This window comes from Sebastes umbrosus, chromosome 20 (assembly GCF_015220745.1).
Source record: "Sebastes umbrosus isolate fSebUmb1 chromosome 20, fSebUmb1.pri, whole genome shotgun sequence".
Classification (NCBI taxonomy): domain Eukaryota; kingdom Metazoa; phylum Chordata; class Actinopteri; order Perciformes; family Sebastidae; genus Sebastes; species Sebastes umbrosus.
In genome coordinates, this window is record NC_051288.1 from 2,241,825 (window position 1) to 2,263,547 (window position 21,723).

At 40.7% G+C, this 21,723-nt stretch overlaps 2 protein-coding genes and 1 long non-coding RNA gene across 7 annotated transcripts in view; all 3 read right to left on the minus strand.

Annotated features, from left to right (window-relative positions):
* ube2d1b (ubiquitin-conjugating enzyme E2D 1b) overlaps window positions 1-21,723 on the minus strand; it is a 197,588-nt gene that overhangs the window by 84,610 nt on the left and 91,255 nt on the right. The gene's annotated exons all lie outside the window — the stretch shown is intronic.
* LOC119479540 (NACHT, LRR and PYD domains-containing protein 12-like) overlaps window positions 4,554-21,723 on the minus strand; it is a 30,830-nt gene continuing 13,660 nt past the window's right edge. The window contains exons 6-12 of the mRNA XM_037755280.1: window positions 18,119-18,292; window positions 17,846-18,019; window positions 14,582-14,755; window positions 13,117-13,290; window positions 10,988-11,161; window positions 6,724-6,897; window positions 4,554-5,232 (exon numbers count right to left, since the gene is read on the minus strand). Of these exons, the coding sequence (XP_037611208.1) occupies window positions 5,220-5,232; window positions 6,724-6,897; window positions 10,988-11,161; window positions 13,117-13,290; window positions 14,582-14,755; window positions 17,846-18,019; window positions 18,119-18,292 (1,057 nt within the window). The 3' untranslated portion in view covers window positions 4,554-5,219. The remainder of the gene's footprint in view (window positions 5,233-6,723; window positions 6,898-10,987; window positions 11,162-13,116; window positions 13,291-14,581; window positions 14,756-17,845; window positions 18,020-18,118; window positions 18,293-21,723) is intronic.
* Window positions 11,784-13,088, minus strand: LOC119479547. The gene is made up of 2 exons (XR_005204697.1): window positions 12,942-13,088; window positions 11,784-11,845 (listed from the first exon to the last, which is right to left on the minus strand). It is a non-coding gene; the product is annotated as an uncharacterized LOC119479547 (long non-coding RNA).

The following is a 21,723-nucleotide window of genomic DNA, read 5'->3' on the forward strand; positions in this document are numbered from 1 at the left end:
GAGAGAAAACTAGACTTCTGCACCTCCTCAAAATCTAGCCTGTGACAGGAGACTTTGACCAATCACAGGCCGTTTCAGAGAGAGAGAGCGTTCCTATTGGCTGTGCTTCGGCTGGTGGGCGGTGCTTGGTATTTTCTCAACAGATCTCAACATGGCTGCCGGGTCACAAACTTTCTCATTTTACAGCTAAACAGTACACTACAAGATGATTCTGAGAACATCTGAGGAGAGAAATAGACATTACAGTAACAGAATATTGATTCAAATCTTGAAATCTTGCAGATGCCGTTAGGAGCACCGGAGGACACAGAGGAACGTGATTTTTTTCAGATTACCTGTCTCATGCACTACTGTCAGGATATACTGACCGTTTTATAAAAATAACTTTTTTTAATCATATTTGCTCCAATTCTACCCACTGCTGCTTTAAGGCTGAAGTATAGGCGAGATTGTTGCAAATATCAGTATTCTGTCAATAATCAATATTCTGTTACTGTAATGCCTATTTCTCTCCTCAAATGTTTATACACAATCATTACAAGAATCTTGTAGTGAACTGTTTAGCTGTAAAATTAGAACGTTTGTGACCCAGCAGCCATGTTGAGATCAAGTTGAGATCAAGATGAGATGGTTTGAAGGAACGCCAAGTACCGGTCACATGACCGGAGCACAGCCAATAGGAACGCTCTCTCTCTGAAATGACCTGTGATTGGTCAAAGTCTCCTGTAACGGACTAGATGTTCTAAATCCTGAAAACAGAGCCATGAGGAGGAGCAGAAGTCTAGTTTTCTCTCAGAACACTTGAATTACAATATGCTGAAAGGTTATTATGGAATTTTTGCCCAATGATGCCAAAAATATACTGCCTACTGCTGCTTTAAACATCGATGAAATAAATAAACTTGTTTTCTCTTGGAAAAGAAAAAACATGAATTACCGCCTCACGGTTGTCTGCCTCCCCCAACTAGTCAAGTTGCAGTTAACATCCACGTCTGTCCACTTCATCATTTTATCAAAATAAACATCTGTGTGAAATTGTCATAATTAGCATATGAATTCTTGAGTTATGGCCGAAACTGTGTTTTGTGAGGTCACAGTGACCTTTGACCTTTGACCACCAAACTCTAATCAGTTCATACTTGAGTCCAAGTGGGCGTTTGTGCAACTTGTTTGCTGAGTTTAATTTCAAATCCATCATATTAAATCAAGTTTAACTACATTATGATGACACTTAACCTTTACAAAACCAAGTCAGTCAGAAAGAAAGCATTCACACCATCAGTTCTGTATTGCCCTTGCAATGCGTTCTCTCTAGCAGAGCTAGACAGTCAGTTAACATTCAAAGTCCTCCAATAAACACACAAGGATTGACTTTTATGTATTTTACTGGTTGGTTTCCTCTTCTGGATTAACTTTTGGTTGTAAAACTGAAACATTACAAAAATAAGGACATAAGTCAGATAACTTAGTACACAAACATTAACACATCCATACAGGCTAGAAAGTAGGAATTACACTCATAATTATGATAACAATACACAATTTCTACCAAATATAAAGCAGCACTGTAATGTATGAAAGAACACAGCTCAAAAAACCACAGCATCTTCAGCACACAGTCAATACTGAGCAGAACTAGCTACCCACTGTAGCCTAACTGCTAGGTAGCACAGCACATGTTTTACCAAAACAATAAAAAACATACTAACATAATATTCCTAAACAAGAACGGTTTGCTAATTATTTACACATATTACTTACGGACAACTGTTGGGCAGAATCCTGTAGAAACACTTTCAGCAGCAGCATGTATCCAACACTGTCTGTCTTGCCTGTCTGTGCTCAACTGAAGCATGTGCTTCATTGACCAGCGTGTCTGACTGCAGGCATGCCTCCGACCAGTAGATGGCAGCACACAATATGAACTAACACAAATGAATCACAAGTTTTTAACTTATTTAACTTGTAACTTAATTAAATTACAAAATTAACTTCAAAGGCAGCACAAGTTCAGTGTTCACTGCATCCATTCAGATAAACCTCCTTTGTGGTAAAACAGAGGGAACTGTGACATCTGCTGGCAGAAACTAGCTCCAGCAGGAACAACAGAACATGAAAGGTGGTAATAACAACCGCTTCAACACAGATTTCTGAGGGGAGAAAGCTCCACGGGCGACTTTATGTGTCTGTGTTCAGTCATGTCACGTGAAAACTAGCAGAGTCACACATGAAACTGGAATTTTCCTGCACGTACATGATTAGTGAATATAAAATCTAGAGTATGCATGTTAATCAGTTCTGTTTGTTTATTTTACATCAAACATTATATACAATATGAAGGTGCTGACTTTACACCAAAATCCAGACATCATGTGTTTGTAGTCAGTTGAGAAACTGAAGTGAAGCCTCGACTGAATTCAGATTTGATCTGATTCTTTCATTTGTTACAAGCAAATATTTATCTTTGATAATATGAGAAATTGCTGGTATTGGTTTAAGATTTAGATTTTATTTGTTTACACATATAAAAAAGTTACAAGTAGAGATTACAATAACAACAACAACTGTGAGGGAGAGGTGCAAAAAACCCTCTGTGGGGCTTGATCAGGGCACTCTCCAGTGCATACCTTAATCAAATTTAAAAAGGGAATAATTGTTAAAAAGGATGGTAAAGAGTTATAGAAGAAGAAAAAAGATATTAGCATCACATGCATTCCAAAGACAAAGTTAAATGGAATTAAGATTCACATTATAATATCGTCAGTCAAGAACTTATTATCAGTAAGCAATTAACAGAAATAATCCATAAGGAAAACATTGGGGAGATAAAAACAGCTTTCTTAAATTGTTCTGGTGACAACTTCAAACATGAGATGGCAGACATTCCATATCACTGAACCTCAGTGAATAAAACCAAACTGTAACTGAGATGTTCGACACAGAGGAGGTCTGAGTTCGGAGTTAATTAGAGTCAAATAATTGTGGAATTGTTGATTAAAGGAAAACAATTCATGGAAATATGAGGGAAGGGTCCTGTTCAAAGAGCTGGACACAAATAAAGCGATCTGAAGTTGGTTAACTTGATTAACACTGAGAGATGAATGAGTTTGATGAACACAGTTAATAATTCTTAATGCTCGTTTCTGAAGATGAAAAATAGGGATGAGTTTAGTTGGGTGAGTACTCGCCCAGACTGAGTTACAGTAATATATATACAGTATATGGATAAACCAAAGAATAGTATAAGAGAGTGGCAACCTCAACGTTCATCATATTTTGGACTTTTCCCAAGATACCAACACTTTTTGCAATTTTAGTAGTAACTGTGCTGAGTTGTTTTTTCCAAGATAGAGATTCATCGAGATGTACACCCAGAAATCGTGTAGACTGCACTTTGCCAGGAAATGATAATCAGTTTTTAAATATAAAAATTAACGATACTATTATTGACAGAGTAAAAAAGAGAACACAACATGTTTTCTTTATATTGAGAGATAATTTGTTACAGTTAAACCAATCACTTATCTTGATGAGTTCTTCATTTAATACTTTGGCTATTTTGTTGGGGGTATAATGCGAGTAAAAAATTGTTGTGTCATCAGCAAATAATACCTTAGACACTTTGCAAGAGACATTACATAAATCATTAATATAAATTAAAAATAATAATGGCCCAAGGACCGATCCTTGAGGTACACCACAAGTAACATGACAAAGGGAGGAATTAAAGTCATTGTAAGAGACAAACTGTTGTCTGTCCTTCAGATAACTCGAAAACCAGAACAACCCAGATTTGTTTTACTCCAAGATGAGAAAGTTTAAGAAGAAGAATGGGATGACTTACAGTATCGAATGCTTTAGATAAATCTAAAAAGATTCCAATAGTGCTTTCCTTTCTATCTCGAGCTTTATAGATTTCATTAACAAGATAAGAGACAGCCATAGAAGTGGAGTGGTTTTTCCTGAACCCATATTGACGGATATACAAAATATTATGTCTATCCAGATGATCCAACAATCTTTGATAAACAATTTTTTTCTAACACTTTTGCCAGTACAGGTAGAATTGAAATTGATCTGTAATGATTGAAAATAGCTGGGTCATCATCTTTATAGGCCGGAATTATTTCAGCTATTTTTAATTCATCAGGGACAACACCTTTTTCTAAAGAAAGATTGAAAATGTGAGTTAAAGGCTTTAGTATAAGATCCTGAACTGATGTAAATAGACTACCGGGGATATTGTCAAAACCAGGAGATGAATCTTTTAGATCGTATAGGACCTTCTGGACCTCCATCCATCATCCATCTTCAACCGCTTATCCGGGATCGGGTCGCGGGGGCAACAGCTCCAGCAGGGGACCCCAAACTTCACTTTCCCGGGCCACATTAACCAGCTCTGACTGGGGGATCCCGAGGCATTCCCAGGCCAGAGTAGAGATATAATCTCTCCACCTAGTCCTGGGTCTTCCCCGTGGTCTCCTCCCAGCTGGTCGTGCCTGGAACACCTCCCAAGGGAGGCGCCCAGGAGGCATCCGTGCTAGATGCAATTTGGTATTGAAGTAGTGTTTCTTAGATCTTTTCATAACATTTTAAATTGAGCAAAGGAGTAGGATTCCATAGATATTTTTTTGTAAAGTCTATGTTTAGTTTTTACTTAAGTCATTATAGCAGGAGTTATCCAGGGATTATCTGATCTACAGTGAGATTTGGAGGAGACAAATGTAATGGGAAAAGACTCCCTGTAACATTGTGAGTTTGATATTAGAAAAGGAGGTGAAAGCCCTCTGAGGATCATCCAATATAAGGACATCTGTCCACTGATGTTGAGAGATGATTTTACGGAAATTTAAGGTATTTGTTTCATCATGAATTTGTTTACGTTTCGGTGTTGCATTGAAAAATGTTGGTTTTAATAGGGTAACTTTATTAACTTCCATTGTTATTTAGAAATAAACAGCAAAACTCCATCGTTCCACAGGGTGGAGCTGCAACTCGAAGCAAAGCAAAAAGATCTTTTTAAATGTGTTAATCTATAGTTATGTTGTCATAAACTTAACTAGTCTGCAGAGGCATGTTGGGTTCAGAATATATGAATGAATAAAAAAAACAAAAGACAAAATAAGATCCAGATCCAGGTGGTGAACCTCTGTGGATCATCAGGACACGGCTGATCCTCTCAACACATCCACTTGTCTGATCACTCACTCTGACAGAGATCACAGCTTTAATCTGATGAGAGAAGAAGAGAACAGAAGTCATGAATCAGTGTTTACAGAGACTCCCTTCATCAGCTGTCAGTCACTGATGCAGCACACAGTTCATTTATAAAACTATCATTGGCAAAACCAACCTCCATATCTCTGCTCACTACTCAATATCTCTAACAGTAACCGCAATTTATGTTCTAGCTAATTCATCAGTATGGTCGTTCCTAAAGTCTGCACCTACTCTTGTCATCACTCATTCCAGTTTGCTGCTCCTAGTGACTGGAACGAGTTACAAAACACACTAAACCTCCACACCCTCATCCCGTTACCCTCCTTTAATAGCTCTTTGGGCAGACCACATCATGGTTACTAAATGTAACCATGGTTCTATGAAATAAGAGCCAGTGATTTGAGGCTTCAGTCAGACTGATCTCAGAGCTGTGACAGAGATGAACTGATCAATGAGAGAACAAAGACTTTCTGATCAGATTTGATGGTACGACAGTTTGATGGATGAGGACCACTGTCTCTATACATGTTGTGATGCTGTCAGCTGTAATCCAGCTTTATTTCCTGGAGACATGAACACAACAACAACATCTTCTTCACATCAACTCTAACACATGATCACAACAAGCTTCTGGCTGATCTGATTGGCTGACTGTTCTTTCTCTCTGTGTGTAACTGTTCTCCTCTCAAAGCTTAAAGGGACTGTTTGTAACTTTTTAAGCGTATAAATGTACCGGGTCGGGACACATGCGCGCTCGCATGCGCGCTCGTGTGTGGCCGGAGCCTCTCCTCCTCTGCCTGCTTGCCTTCACTCAGACAGCGCGCGCGTCCTCGCTGTCTCGCTCCACCTCTAGACGTGAACGCGTGCTCACTCCACACTGCAGAAGAGTTAGTTTAGCTCTGAGAATATCTAGTGAATGTACAGTGGACGTCTGTGCAGAAATAACTGCTGCAGCTCCTCCAGACCAACTGAGGTTTCCCGTGTCTTGTGAAGTGACGGAGCTCCGCAACGAGACATGTTATCGCCTCCGACCGGGTGCCGGTGTCTCCCTGCAGGTGCAGTCGGGAGACACCGGCACCCGGTCGGGGAGGCGATAACGTGTCTCGCTGCGGAGCCCCGTCACCGACCCACTTTTCCTGCTCAGCCTCCGGTGTCTCCCTCCGGAGAGGGAGAGGGAGACCGGAGGCTGAGCAGGAAAAGCCAGCAGTGATTCAAGGAGAGACCTTCGTCTGGTCAGCTAACATTACTGCCAAGCAGGTGAAATATAGAGTGATATTGTGGTTTTAGCTGACGTGTGTCTCCTCACTGTTTTGAGCGATGCTCCTTCATGTATATTTAGAGCGCGCGAGCGTGAGCGCGACGCTGACTTTCGTTGACTTAACGGCCACAGGTGTCGCTGTTAACAAGCAATTCTGAAAGTTACAAATAGTCCCTTTAACTGAGGAAACACATCACAACAATACTGCTGAAACCACCATGGACCGACTCCGACTCTCTACTGACCTCAGAGTCTTCAGTCTACAGTGTGGACTCTTCACAAGATCAGACAGCAGCTTCACATCTGAATCCTTCAGCTGGTTTCCAAACAGCTCCAGCTTTCTCAGATGGGAGGGGTTGGACTTCAGAGCTGAGGCCAGAGAAGCACAGCTGATCTCTGACAACCTGCAGTTCATCAAGCTGAATAAAGAATAAATGATGTAAGTTTAGAAGACAACGTTCCTGCTTGAATTCATTCAATGTTTAATAATGTGTTCAGAGCTGAAGGTTTAGAACGTAGAAGTTTTTGAAAATGTAAACTCCAAACACCTGAAGCCAACAGCATGCAGGTTAAAAACTGTCAAATTCTAAAAGTGAAACAGAGCTCTCATTAATATTAATGACAACGTACTACTCCTTCAATAAAGACATAGTGACTTCACCTCTTAAACTCTGACAGCTCCACCAGTGGATCCATCTATACCAGGGGTCTCCAACCTTTTTTTTCTCTGAGAGCTACTTTGACAAAATGAAAGTGGCCGAGAGCTACTCATATTTTATATTAATAGTAACATTTATTCACATCGCTCAGCTCCACCCAAACCAGCTGAATAAGCTTCTTTTGTGTGAACATTTAGAAAATGTTGATATCCAACACTCACATTTTGACATCATCAACATCTTAAATTCAGCAGCATGTGCATGTTTATTTTCTCTATGCATTTCTTTACATATTCAATTTGTCAAGCTCACACTATTAAATTCACATCAGATTAATGTCATAGAAAACAAAACAATGTTGTTATTTTACTTGTCCTTATTTTCTGTCTGTCCACATATCACTGTATCACATCACTTCCCTTCACATTCCCTTCATCATCTGTAGTTCACATGCATGTATTACATGCATTCAGTCTTTTTAACAGTTAGTGAGATGACTGGCACTGCATGGAGTCAACAACAGAGGTGTATGCTAGAGTGGATCCACTTAGGCTCACTCTTATGGACTCATTTAAATGTTCATCTGTCAGTCTTGTTCTCAACTTAGATTTCATGACATGCAAGACGGCCAACTGGGCCGTATCGCTGGAGTCAACCGACTCATCGCACTGGATGGAAAACCATTTGCACCTGTCCATGTCCCGTTCTAGCTGCTCCACAGCGTCCGCAGACAGCGCAGACACTCTCTTTGCCAGGGTATTAGCACCAAGTTGTACATCGGCGATAGCAGACATCTTTTCTGTCTTACTTTTATGGTCCTTCATTAGCGTTTCAGCCACCGCAGTCATCGCCTCTTTTACAATGCTGCCATCGGTGAAGGTTTTTTTTTGTGCTTCGTTAAGATGTGTGCCACTTTAAACAAAGCCTCTGGCTGTATTTGAAACCGCCTACTGCATACTACTGAGGAACGCAGTATGCAGTATACAGTACATACTGCATACTACTGAGGAACGCAGTATGTAGTATACAGTACATACTGCATACTGCGTTCCTCAGTAGTATGCAGTATGTGACGGTTAAAGCGATGTATTTAGCAGTATGCTAGACGAGGCTTTAGCCTTTAAACCAGCTCTTAAAGCACTGGACAAAAAACAAACTTGTACCACTATTACAATATTATCAAAAAATACAACTTTGATTTTTATGTTGATGTTCTGTTAGTTTACTTTATAAGGTACTGCAGGTTTAAACTAATTATTCTAACAGCTCATAATGAAGTAAGACAAACAGGATCATCAACGAGGGGAGACGGGAAATATGAAATATTGATCTACAAAATGTACGTTACTCAAACTGCTTTTTCAGTTACAGCAACTAAACAGAGGACTGATCTCCCTCCAGATATTAGAGGAATGTTAAAAAGGGTCGTGTTGTCTCAACAGGTATCTCTCTGACCCGTCAGAGGAGGCTCTTTACCTCTCCTCTTCTCTCTCCTCTTCCCTCTCCTCTTCTCTTTCCTCTTCTCTCTCCTCTTCCCTCTCCTCTTCTCTCTCCTCTTCTCTCTCCTCTTCCCTCTCCTCTTCTCTCTCCTTTTCTCTCTCCTCTTCTCTTTCCTCTTGTCTCTCCTCTTCCCTCTCCTCTTCTCTCTCCTCTTCTCTCTCCTCTCCTCTTCCCTCTCCTCTTCTCTCTCCTCTTCTCTCTCCTCTTCCCTCTCCTCTTCTCTCTCCTTTTCTCTCTCCTCTTCTCTCTCCTCTTCCCTCTCCTCTTCTCTTTCCTCTTATCTCTCCTCTTCCCTCTCCTCTTCTCTCTCCTCTTCTCTCTCCTCTCCTCTTCCCTCTCCTCTTCTCTTTCCTCTTCCCTCTCCTCTTCCCTCTCCTCTTCTCTCCTCTTCTATCTCCTCTTGTCTCTCCTCTTCCCTCTCCTCTTCCCTCTCCTCTTCTCTCTCCTCTTCCCTCTCCTCTTCCCTCTCCTCTTCCCTCTCCTATTCTCTCTCCTCTTCCCTCTACTCTTCCCTCTCCTCTTCCCTCTCCTCTTCTCTCTCCTCTCTCCTCTTCCCTCTCCTATTCTCTCTCCTCTTCCCTCTACTCTTCCCTCTCCTCTTCTCTCTCCTCTCTCCTCTTCCCTCTCCTCTTCTCTCTCCTCTTCCCTCTCCTCTTCCCTCTCCTATTCTCTCTCCTCTTCCCTCTCCTCTTCCTCTCCTCTTCCCTCTCCTCTTCTCTCTCCTCTTCCCTCTCCTCTTCCCTCTCCTCTTCCCTCTCCTCTTATCTTTCCTCTTCTCTCTCCTCTTCCCTCTCCTCTTCTCTCTCCTCTTCTCTCTCCTCTTCTCTCTCCTCTTCTCTCTCCTTTTCTCTCTCTTCTTCTCTCTCCTCTTCCCTCTCCTCTTCTCTTTCCTCTTATCTCTCCTCTTCCCTCTCCTCTTCTCTCTCCTCTTCTCTCTCCTCTTCTCTCTCCTCTTCTTTCTCCTCTTCCCTCTCCTTTTCTCTTTCCTCTTATCTCTCCTCTTCCATCTCCTCTTCTCTCTCCTCTTCTCTCTCCTCTCCTCTTCCCTCTCCTCTTCTCTTTCCTCTTCCCTCTCCTCTTCCCTCTCCTCTTCTCTCCTCTTCTCTCTCCTTTTGTCTCTCCTCTTCCCTCTCCTCTTCCCTCTCCTCTTCTCTCTCCTCTTCCCTCTCCTCTTCCCTCTCCTCTTCCCTCTCCTCTTCCCTCTCCTATTCTCTCTCCTCTTCCCTCTACTCATCCCTCTCCTCTTCCCTCTCCTCTTCTCTCTTCTCTCTCCTCTTCCCTCTCCTCTTCCCTCTCCTCTTCTCTCTCCTCTTCCCTCTCCTCTTCCCTCTACTCTTCTCTCTCCTCTTCCCTCTACTCTTCTCTCTCCTCTTCCCTCTCCACTCTGCTGCTCTGTGGCCAGCTCTCCAGCGAGCTACGCCTGCGGGCAATTGTGGAGCTTTTTAACTCCATAAAGGCAGATAAACACAGATTCCTGTTAATTTATAATGGACATCTGTGTTGTGATATTTAAACAAACTATCCGTCAACAAGGAACTACAAGCCTCTCGTCTACAGACCGGTCTCTAGAGAGCTCCAGCAGCTCATAGCGGTCTCTGAGAGTGACTACCGGGCTGGCTGACAGCGACTCCGGCAGGCGCTATAGCTAGCTGTCACGGCATTTTGTGGTGCTTCTAAACTCCGACAACGGTGGAACAAATGTTCAATTCACCATCTAACTTCGTAAAACTGCCGATATTAAAAATCTACACGGTTGATTTCTCGCCTCAAAAACTTTCAGAAGTGAATTTAGTGATGAAATAGCTACGAAAAATGTAAAAAACAAGCTACTGTTGTGGTAACTGTAGCCTGTAGTGGTCCAGTGCTTTGCATTGTGGGATACAGTAGGAGAGGTAGACTGGTCCAATGCGTACTAGAGATTTTTTCCAAATCAGTACGACATCCAGGTATTTTTGGCATACTGTAGATTTTGCTTTTGTTCGCATACTACATACTACAATTTGGCCAAATCAGTACGTACTACTAGTATAGAATGAGGTTTCGAATACAGCCTCTGTTGCTGAGTTGGCCTTCTTCGTCGGTTTGGTAAACAGAGATTGTTGTCTTTTAAGCAAGCGACTGGTCGCGAGCGAGCGATGTGTTGGAGACCCCTGATCTATACAAACTCATGTTGTGCAGCTAAACACAAATAAAAACCACAGAAATTGATTCAAGATTCAACTCAAGATCTCAAAGCATTAAGATACTCAGTGTGGATCAGTATAATATCAGCCTTATGTCTACAGTTTAGTGTCACCACAACTTTCACATCATATTAATCTCAGTACTGAAGTAAAAAATGGTGTCTGACCTCAGAGTCTTCAGTCTACAGTGTGTACTCTCCAGAAAACCAGACAGCAGCTTCACTCCTGAATCCTGCAGCTTGTTGTGACCCAGATCCAGGTCTCTCAGATGAGAGGGGTTGGACTTCAGACCTGAGGCCAGAGAAGCACAGCTGATCTCTGACAAACTGCAGCTCCTCAATCTGAATAAAGAATAAATTATGTAAATTTAGAAGACAACGTTCCTGCTTGAAATCATTCAATGTTTAATAATGTGTTCAGAGCTGAAGAATGTTTAGAACGTAGAAGTTTAGAAAATGTAAACTCCAAACACCTGAAGCCAACAGGATGCAGGTTAAAAACTGTAAAATTCAAAAAGTGAAACAGAGCTCTCATTAATATTAATGACAACGTGCTGCTACTTCAATAAAGACGTAGTGACTTCACCTATTAAACTCTGACAGCTCCACCAGTGGATCCATCTATACAAACTCATGTTGAGCAGCCAAACACAAATAAAAACCACAGAAATTGATTCAAAATTCAACTCAAGATCTCAAAGTTTCCAAAGATGTCAAATAATTTATTTCAGGATGGATTTGGGGAAATGTGAATAAATATATAAAAGATAAGACATCTATAATATATATTTTAGGAATAGTGGAGTCATAAAATCAAAGCATCTTCAGTTTAAACTATTCAGTCAGTATAAGCATCATATAGTTTCATAAAATTTATAGAAAAAACAAATACTGAATATATTTGTTATTGTCTGATAGTTGAAATATAGATTATTTATTTATTCTGTATATTTATGTATTGTTTATAATTTATTTTAACAAGATGAAAGTCAAGAGTTGTGATATATTAAGGTTTTAAATGTCTAGCTCAATGTGGCACGATAAGTCATGTGTAGGTTATAAAACAGAACCATTTCTTGGGTGTAATTCAGGTGAAGAGAGTTTGTCATGTTTCAGTTGTGTTTATGAGAAGAAAGTGTTCAGTGTGGTTAGAATTTAGGATACAGTGTTATTTAGTGCCAGTGTCATTGTCAGGGAGTTGTGCCAGTGGATCGCCAGTAGGTGTCAGTGTCGCTACAGAAGCCGTGTATGTGAAGGGAGCGTCACAGGGAAGTCTCCTGTGAATAAGTGAGATAATGAGAATTTCTGTGTACAAGATGGAAGCAGAATACGCTGTGTAGCGATTGTCAACCTAAAGCATTATTTTTACATTTTGCAGAACATCTCAAACTAGAATGGCACTCGGAGAGCGCAGACCTCCTCCAAGCTGCCCGAGCATGATTGTTCCCACCCCCTCTCCGTGCAGCTTGCGCCATCATCCACGTGTATTTTTGTTTATGTTGAGATCAGCTGTACGTAGCGGAGCATCGTAAAACACTTCATTCAAACTGGACAGAAACAAAATAAAACTCACCTAAACCGTCATCGTTACTCTTTCCAACAATCACCACTCTTTGGTCAAACTCAACTGAAATTTCCCCGAGTTTAATGTGAAAAAATGTCAAATCTACAGGTGTCCCCCCCCCTCCTTCCACCCTCCGCTCTCTCTCTGTCCCTGTCTCTACTGGCAGAAGGAAAGAGGCAGGGTGACGCGTCATGAACGCGTCATCGGTTACACTGCGCATGTCTTCAAGCCTGTGGTGTTAATGCACAGACTGAGCGAAGTTGCAAAAAAATTTCCTCAAGCCGGATCATGATCCGGATGGCCACCAAAAAGTAATGGGTGGTGCATTGTGCCACACCCCACCCCTCCAAAAAATGTCATTCAAATCCATCCTGGACTTTTGGATTAATCCTGTAAACAGACAAACAAACAAACAAACAAACAAACAAACAAACTAACAAACTAACAAACCAACGCTGATGAAAACATAACCTCCTTCCTAGGCCTTCGGCCTTGGCAGAGGTAATAAATGTGTAGCGCCAGACTGAGCCTGTGGGACATCATTCTGTGCACCGCTACATCAACATTGCTCTGCCAAAGTCAATGGACTAAACCACTGAAGAAGAAAATGTACTTTAGCATTAAGATACTCAGTGTGGATCAGTATAATATCAGCCTTATGTCTACAGTTTAGTGTCACCACAACTTTCACATCATATTAATCTCATTACACAAGTAAAAAATGGTGTCTGACCTCAGAGTCTCCAGTCTACAGTGTGGACTCTCCAGAAAACCAGACAGCAGCTTCACTCCTGAATCCTGCAGCTTGTTGTTACCCAGATCCAGGTCTCTCAGATGAGAGGGGTTGGACTTCAGAGCTGAGGCCAGAGAAGCACAGCTGATCTCTGACAAACTGCAGCCATATAATCTGAATAAATAATAAAAGATGTAAGTTTAGAAGACAACGTTCCTGCTTGAAATCATTCAATGTGTAATAATGTGTTCAGAGCTGAAGAAGGTTACTGTGTGACTGCAGACTGAATTTAGTTCAAGAAACAGACACACAAAGAGACATTAACAACTTCATGGATGGAAGTTATGTTTGTACATAAATTATGTTCAATTGTCAATTAAATATATAAGATCTATAACAGTAACAGAGAGTCAGTGAACTGACCCCAGAGTCTTCAGTCTACAGTGTGGACTCTCCAGAAAACCACACAATAGCTTCACTCCTGCATCATTCATCGTTTTGTCACACAGCTTCAGCTCTCTCAGATGGGAGGGGTTGGACTTCAGAGCTGAGGCCAGAGAAGCACAGCTGATCTCTGACAAACTGCAGACACTCAATCTGAATAAAGAATAAAAGATGTAAGTTTAGAAGACAACGTTCCTGCTTCAAATCATTCAATGTTTAATAATGTGTTCAGAGCTGAAGAATGTTTATAACGTAGAAGTTTAGAAAATGTAAACTCCAAACACCTGAAGCCAACAGGATGCAGGTTAAAAACTGTAAAATACAAAAAGTGAAACAGAGCTCTCATTAATATTAATGACAACGTGCTGCTTCTTCAATAAAGACGTAGTGATTTCACCTCTTAAACTGTGACAGCTCCACCAGTGGATCCATCTATACAAACTCATGTTGAGCAGCCAAACACAAATAAAAACCACAAAAACTGATTCAAGATTCAACTCAAGATCTCAAAGTTTCCAAAGATGTCAAATATGTCAGGATGGATTTGGGGGAAATGCGAACAAAAGATATAAAAGATAAGACATCAACAATATATATTTTAGGAATAGTGGAGTCATAAAATCAAAACATCTTCAATTTAAATTATTCAGTCAGTATAAGCATCATATAGCTTCATAACATTTATAGAAAAAACAAATACTGAATATATTTGTTATTGTCTGATAGCTGAAATAGAGATTATTTTTTTATTCTTTATATTTATGTATTTTTTATTATAATTTCTTTGAAAAAAAGAAACATGATGAAAGTCAAGTGTTTTGATATATGAAGGTTTTAAATGTGTAGCTCAACATTGCTCTGCCACAATCAATGGACTAAACCACTGAAGAAGAAAATGTCCTTTAGCATTAAGATACTCAGTGTGGATCAGTATAATATCAGCCTGATGTCTGCCGTTTAGTGTCACCACAACTTTCACATCATATTAATCTCAGTACAGAAGTAAAAAATGGTGTCTGACCTCAGAGTCTCCAGTCTACAGTGTGGACTCTCCAGAAAACCACAGAGGAGCTTCACTCCTGAATCCTGCAGCTTGTTGTGACCCAGATCCAGCTCTCTCAGATGGGAGGGGTTGGACTTCAGAGCTGAGGCCAGAGAAGCACAGCTGATCTCTGACAAACTGCAGCAACTCAATCTGAATAAAGAATAAATTATGTAAGTTTAGAAGACAACGTTCCTGCTTGAAATCATTCAATGTTTAATAATGTGTTCAGAGCTGAAGAAGGTTTAGAACATAGAAGTTTAGAAAATGTAAACTCCAAACACCTGAAGCCAACAGGATGCAGGTTAAAAACTGTCAAATAGAAACAGTGAAACAGAGCTCTCATTAATATTAATGACAACGTGCTGCTACTTCAATAAAGACGTAGTGACTTCACCTCTTAAACTCTGACAGCTCCACTAGTGGATCCATCTATACAAACTCATGTTGAGCAGCCAAACACAAATAAAAACCACAGAAACTGATTCAAGATTCAACTCAAAATCTCAAAGTTTCCAAAGATGTGAAATATATCAATATGGATTTTGGGGAAATGTCAACAAAAGATATAAAAGATAAGACATCTCTAATATATATTTTAGACTAGTACAGTCTTAAAATCAAAGCATCTTCAGTTTAAACTATTCAGTCAGTATAAGCATCATATAGCTTCATAAAATGTATATTAAAACACATACTGAATATATTTGTTATTGTCTGATAGCTGAAATAGAAATTATTTATTTATTCTTTATATTTATGTATTTTTTATAATCATTTCTTTGAAAACATGATGAAAGTGAAGTGTTGTGATATATGAAGGTTTTAAATGTGTAACTCAACATTGCTCTGCCACAGTCAATTGACTAAACCACTGAAGAAGAAAATGTACTTTAGCATTAAGCTAAACCAACCTCAGAACAAGCTCTGATATAGAATTAGGAGTTTTGCAGTCAGCTTAGGTTAGTGAAACTTGCTTCGAGTAGCGATTGGTATTGGTTGTCGGAAGGCTTTGTTAGGGCTGAGCACTTGTATTTTCTCTCTCTGAGCATCAATAGTTGAGGACAGCTGACGCGGGTCACACCCACTGTTGCTTGTTGCTGTGAAATCTGACAGGGGCGGGTTCAGCTGTGGTATCTCCCTGGTATTTAAACACACATGCTGCGCTGTAGCGTCAGCCCTCATTGTGTGAAGACCAAATTGGGTAAAGACCTGCGAGTCAACCTGCGCGAGTCCACCGAGCAAGGACGCCGGCTGGTAAGCGCCATTTTCCTCCATTTCCTCGTGTAACCTGCCTAACGCACCACGTGCTACAAGCATATCCCTGTCATTTATGGGTATCTGAAAAAATGCTTCTATCATAGAAAATGTAACCACAAATACCTCTCCTCACTCAAGAAAGCCTATTCTCCTCACTCCTCTGTTACTTTTGGCCTTGTGAACTGCCAATCTGCTGTAAATAAAACAGAATTTATCCAAGCATTTGCAAAATTGTCAGACATTCAGGTACTAGCCCTGACTGAAACCTGGATCCGTCCAGAAAACACTGCAACACCAGCTGCGCTCTCTGTTGACACAGTGTTCTCTCACACACACGCTCATTTCCAAGAACTGGAAATTCAGTAAGATCTCCCCACTAAACTACTGTTCCTTTGAATACCATGCAATAATAATTACTGTTCCCAGTAAGACATTGTGGTCACATACCGACCACCAGGGAGTCACCTGGAGAACTTTGTTCTGGAACTTGACATGTTACTCTCAGACATTCCTGATGATGGCACACCAATAACTGTCATGGGAGACATGAACATCCACACTGACAAAACTCAGGCAACTGACTTCCTATCTCTCTTTTCCTAATTTGACCTTAAACGGGTTCCCACCCCTCCCACCCACAAAGCAGGCAATAAGCTGGATCTGATTCTGACTTGGAACTGCTCCACAGAAAATCTGACTGTTACCCCCTACATCTGTCAAATCACTTCTTTATTCAATTCACCTCTCCTTACCTGAAATCCCACAAACTCCTTCACAAACTGTCTATTACTACCGAAATATCCGGTCCCTCTCATCAACCCAGCTGTCTAATGAGGTCTTGGCTACCATGCCTCCTCATAAGGACTTCACCACACTCGCTGTAAATGAGGATACAGACACACTCTGCTCCTCATTAGCCTCCTCTCAAAACAAATTATGCCCTCTAGTGTCTAAACCTGCTCGTAACACTGAGAGAAAGTTGAGAGAAAATGGCATAAATCCAAATAATCCACAGACCTCAGTGATTATCTGCAACTTCTTGCATCTTTCTCCACCAGTTTAAAAACTACCAAGACCGCTTTTTATCGAAACAAGATCTGCGGTGCCACAGATGCTCAGTAAATGTTCTCTGGATTTAATTCACTTCTCCATCCACCTCCTCCTCTAACCTCTACTCTGCTTACTCTAGACATGTTTGCCTCATACTTTACCGATGAGGTTTTGGCCATCAGTAATCAGTTCTCTGAGCCCGACCAACTCAGTCCGCAGCCACCAGCTAAAAGCACCTCTCTCACCACATTCTCCCCTCTGACTGAGGACGAAGTCTCCAAGCTTCTGCTGGACGCTCGGCTCACTGCCTGTCCGCTGGATCCAACACCATCAGACCTCCTACAGACCATTTCCCCTACACTTAACCCTGCCGTCACGCACATCATCAACTCCTCGCTGTCAACGGGTGTGTTTCCCACTGTATTCAAGCAAGCTCGGGTCACCCCACAACTCAAAAAAACCCAACCTCAGCCCAACCGAGGTTGAAAGGCGCCTGGTATTCCCATCACAACAGGGCCCTAAGTCGCTAGCTAGACTCTCTCCTCTGTAGTCACCGAACTCCACTTGATCTGCAGAATCCCTTTCCACATTTAAGAAAAAGCTAAAGACCCAGCTCTTTTGTGAACACCTCCATACCTAATGACACTGATGCTATTGATGATGTTGATAACAATGTTTTTGATGATATTGAGGATGTTGCTGATGTTGATTATAATATTCATGATGATGATGACATTGATGGCATTGTTGATAATGTTAATGATGACGATGACAAAAAAAAAATCTCTGCTTCTATCCACCCTGTGCACTGCCTGTCGGCACCTGTGTCTGATTGGACTTGAAGCTGTTGTTGGCACTTACTCACGTTGTTCCCTCCTCCACAACTTTCATATCATATTAATCTCAGTAGAGAAGTAAAACATGGTGTCTGACCTCAGAGTCTTCAGTCTGCAGTGTGGACTCTCCAGAAAACCAGACAGCAGCTTCACTCCTGAATCCTGCAGCTCGTTTTCACCCAGATCCAGGTCTCTCAGATGGGAGGGGTTAGACTTCAGAGCTGGGGCCAGAGAAGCACAGCTGATCTCTGACAAACTGCAGTTATTCAATCTGAATAAAGAATAAATGATGAAGATAAATATTAATTTATAATCTGCTGAAAACATTTCATAAATAAAAAACTTCATAAGCGACAGTCAGTGAACTGACCTCAGAGTCTCCAGTCTACAGTTTGGACTCTCAAGTCCAGCAGACAGCAGCTTTACTCCTGAATCCTGCAACTTGTTGTCACTCAGGTCCAGCTCTCTCAGATGGGAGGGGTTGGACTTCAGAGCTGAGGCCACAATTTCACAGTGAGTCTCTGAGATTCCACAGCGAGAAAGTCTGTCATGATTATATAAAAAGGGACACTTTATAAGTTATAGCATTCAAAATGATCCCATAATTGTCAGCTTCAGCATGAGTTACATACTCAATTTAAATAACAATAATCCTTTATCAATACAACACTTTTCAATAACAGGTTTACAAAATGCTTTAAAGATTGAATATATACAGAGTAGCTACAAAATAGAATAAATACAGTGCAATTCAGCAATACGTTAAAAAGTGTAACTGAAGCTGTGGTCGTGCGTTGCGATTGGCTCAATTTCAGCGAGTGCAGACCAGATTTTACTGCGCATGTGTTGTACCCCAAAGATATGACGCGTTGATGACGCGTGACCCAGCCTCCTTCAATAGGCCTTGCACACAACATACAGTATATTTATTATGTTGTACCCCTATCAGGAGCTTTAAGACCATAATTTACAATATCTTCAACTGTGTAATACTTAAAAAAGAGAAATTAGTGCAATAATTCAGCCGTGCAATAATCTGGTTTACTTCGGCATTAACACTGCATTTATTTACACAGAACATTTAAACTAATCTTTACACTATTCTTGCATTTTTGTAAATGCATGCATTTATATTATTTGCATAGATCCTATTTTTCAACATTATTATTTGCACTGTGGTTATACTGTATATATTTCTCATTTATATTTTCTTATGATTTCTCTGTTCTTATATATGTATATTTATATTCTAGAAGCAAAACATAAAACGTAACTCAATTCCCCACAGGGATCAATAAAGTATTTCTGATTCTGATATTTATTTCCTTGCCTGAGAGAGGGAAGTTCGTCCCGAAGTGGTCGCTGTATTTATACCCTCCACCTTAAAGAAGGAGCTTCATTGAGCTGTGAGTGTGACTAAGAACGGAGTTCAATCCATCACGGAGTGGGAGGGTGGAGGGTGGAGGGGTCGGATTGGAATTGAGCCTGTGTGTCTAAATTCCACTGTAAATACACCCATTCATTCAATTGCAGGGTATCACCATGAGATGGTGCTTCCTTCACAAAAAAACATAAACTCACTGAAGTACACTGAGAATGATGATTTCTTTAGGCCATAGTTTGTAATGTATGTTTCTCAGACTTACAGGAGTTGCTGGAACTTCAACAATGTTTGCCACCCCTCAGTTGTCAATAGTTATTATTTACATAATTTTAACAGCATAAACTCTGATGTTCAGTGGTGTAGTGTAACTAAGTAGGCCTACATTTACCGTAGTACTGTACTTAGGTATGATTTCGTATTGTATTTTTTAATCCACTACATATTACAATACATATTACATATCTTAAAGCTTTATTTACTAGGTACTTAGCCTATTTATATGTTTATATTTATGGGTTGACGATGTTATCCAGTCTACACTATTTGTTATATTGGTTGAAATGGTCTTTACACCCCAACAGCAATCCATCACTGATGAGCTCTGAAAAAGGACCGGAAAAAAAGCCCGTCATCTGTAGCTACTGTAATCCTGTAAAAACGTCTACCAATCACTGCCTCGAGGTCCGCTCGGAAAGAACCAATCAGATGCCTCCCTGCCTCCCTGCCGTACTCTACCCTTGGCGTGCACCAGCCTGAACTCAAAGCGCGTTGCCGCTGCACGTTTTCTGGAGAATGGAAGAGAAAACTCAGCCACAAGTAACACTGCCGCGGTTACTTGTCATGGTGTAGCGTTGTTGAGTTGAGGTCCTCTCTCGTGAAGTGAATTATTATCATACTGTCAGAGATGTGTCAGTGTTTTTGTTCCTGTGTTTTGCACGGAGCTGACACCTGCCCGCCTGCCCGTTCTGTCTCATCCCCGACAGCTCTGTAGCCCGTTGTTTCCTGGCAGCAGCGGTGTCGGTGGCACGGAGGTCCCGGGGGCCACCAGTACAATAACCTTTTATTTTGATGTTATCTGTCTCTTGTCATTTTTGCTTTGATTTACCCTTTACATTTTACATTTTTAACACTGGCCTGGCAAGCTGTTTGGCCTGGAGAGCCAGGCCAGTGTTAAAATTTGCCTGGTGCTCCCGATGGCCAATCCAGGCCTGAGTAAAAGCAGCACCCATAATCTATGTACCTCCAATTCAAGCTGATCACCTGAAGAGAGGTGTAAATATCTATACATACCTATTTGAATAGAACGACAAGCTGGACACGTGTGTTAAATTCCAGAGTAATAACATAATATAGCAGCTTGAGCACCACCCTCGGGTTTTTTATTTGTTTTGTTTTTTTGAAGGGTTTACTTTGCAAGCGCACAACATGTTTTTACACTGTCAACTAGGGCTGTAGGACATAATAGTTCAGGGTCTCCACCAGTGTATTGCAAGCCCGGCGGCCCCCCAGGCCTGAGATGACTCCCCGCTCGGCCTAAGCATTGGGGAATTATGTATTTTTAAGATGTTTTTAAACTAAAATGTGTTATATAAATAGCGAACTCCTTTAAGGAACTACGAACTCAGTGCGTAGGCTGTGTGCTTAACGTTAGTGAGTGTCAGTGTTTGCGGTCAAGCTGTCAGCTGTAACTAGTTGTTAGCGTAACAGTGCAGTGTGTGTACAGTTTAGGCTGTTGGTCAATAAATGCTACAACTCCTCAAGACACAAGCCAAGTTCCTGCGTCTTAGGGGTTTTTCTATACATGATTTTTCTGGCAGAAACCCTGTAGTTCGAAGCTTTATAATGTGTTGACATTCAAATAATTATTAGGCATATTAATAATTTATTGCATGCAATAGTCACCTCTCTCTCTCTCTCTGTCATTCTCTCTCAAACACACTCAGAAGCACGGCGAGCGTTGCGGTGCTCGGTTTTTCAGTCCAAAAGTCAAAATGTATTGAAAAAAGATTGATGTAATCATTTACAAAATTTGCAACATATTTTTATCTAAAGAAAAATATTCTGCTTCAATCCTTATTTGTTGACGTTTGAACAACAATTTGATCCTTGGGAGGAAATCCCCAAAATCATGCCTTTTTGTGAGTTGTTGAATCAGGTTTAACTTTATAAACTTTGTGTGACGATGTCTGCGATACATTCATAACTATTTGTGCCTTGTTATAAATTTGGAAAACGGGGGATAGGCCTACATTAGGGTATTTCTTTTTTTGTGAAAAAAACCCAAATCTGTTTCTGTCAGTTTGTCCGGTCTGTGACAAATCAGCTGTTCAGACTAGAGCAGCTATTTATTACTGTAGCCTATATTATCTGTTTCCCTCCCTATTGCTTTCATTTACATGTAGGTTAATTCTGCTGAATAATCTATTAGAGCTTCCATGGACAGAATAAACGGTACAATCAGTAACTAAAGGCGTGTCTCCTTCAGGCATCTCACTATTTTATGCATAAAAACAACAATCTGTATCATGTTTTACAAAAAGCTTCAGTATAATATTTTCATGACCTTATCATCATGATATGATCATTATATG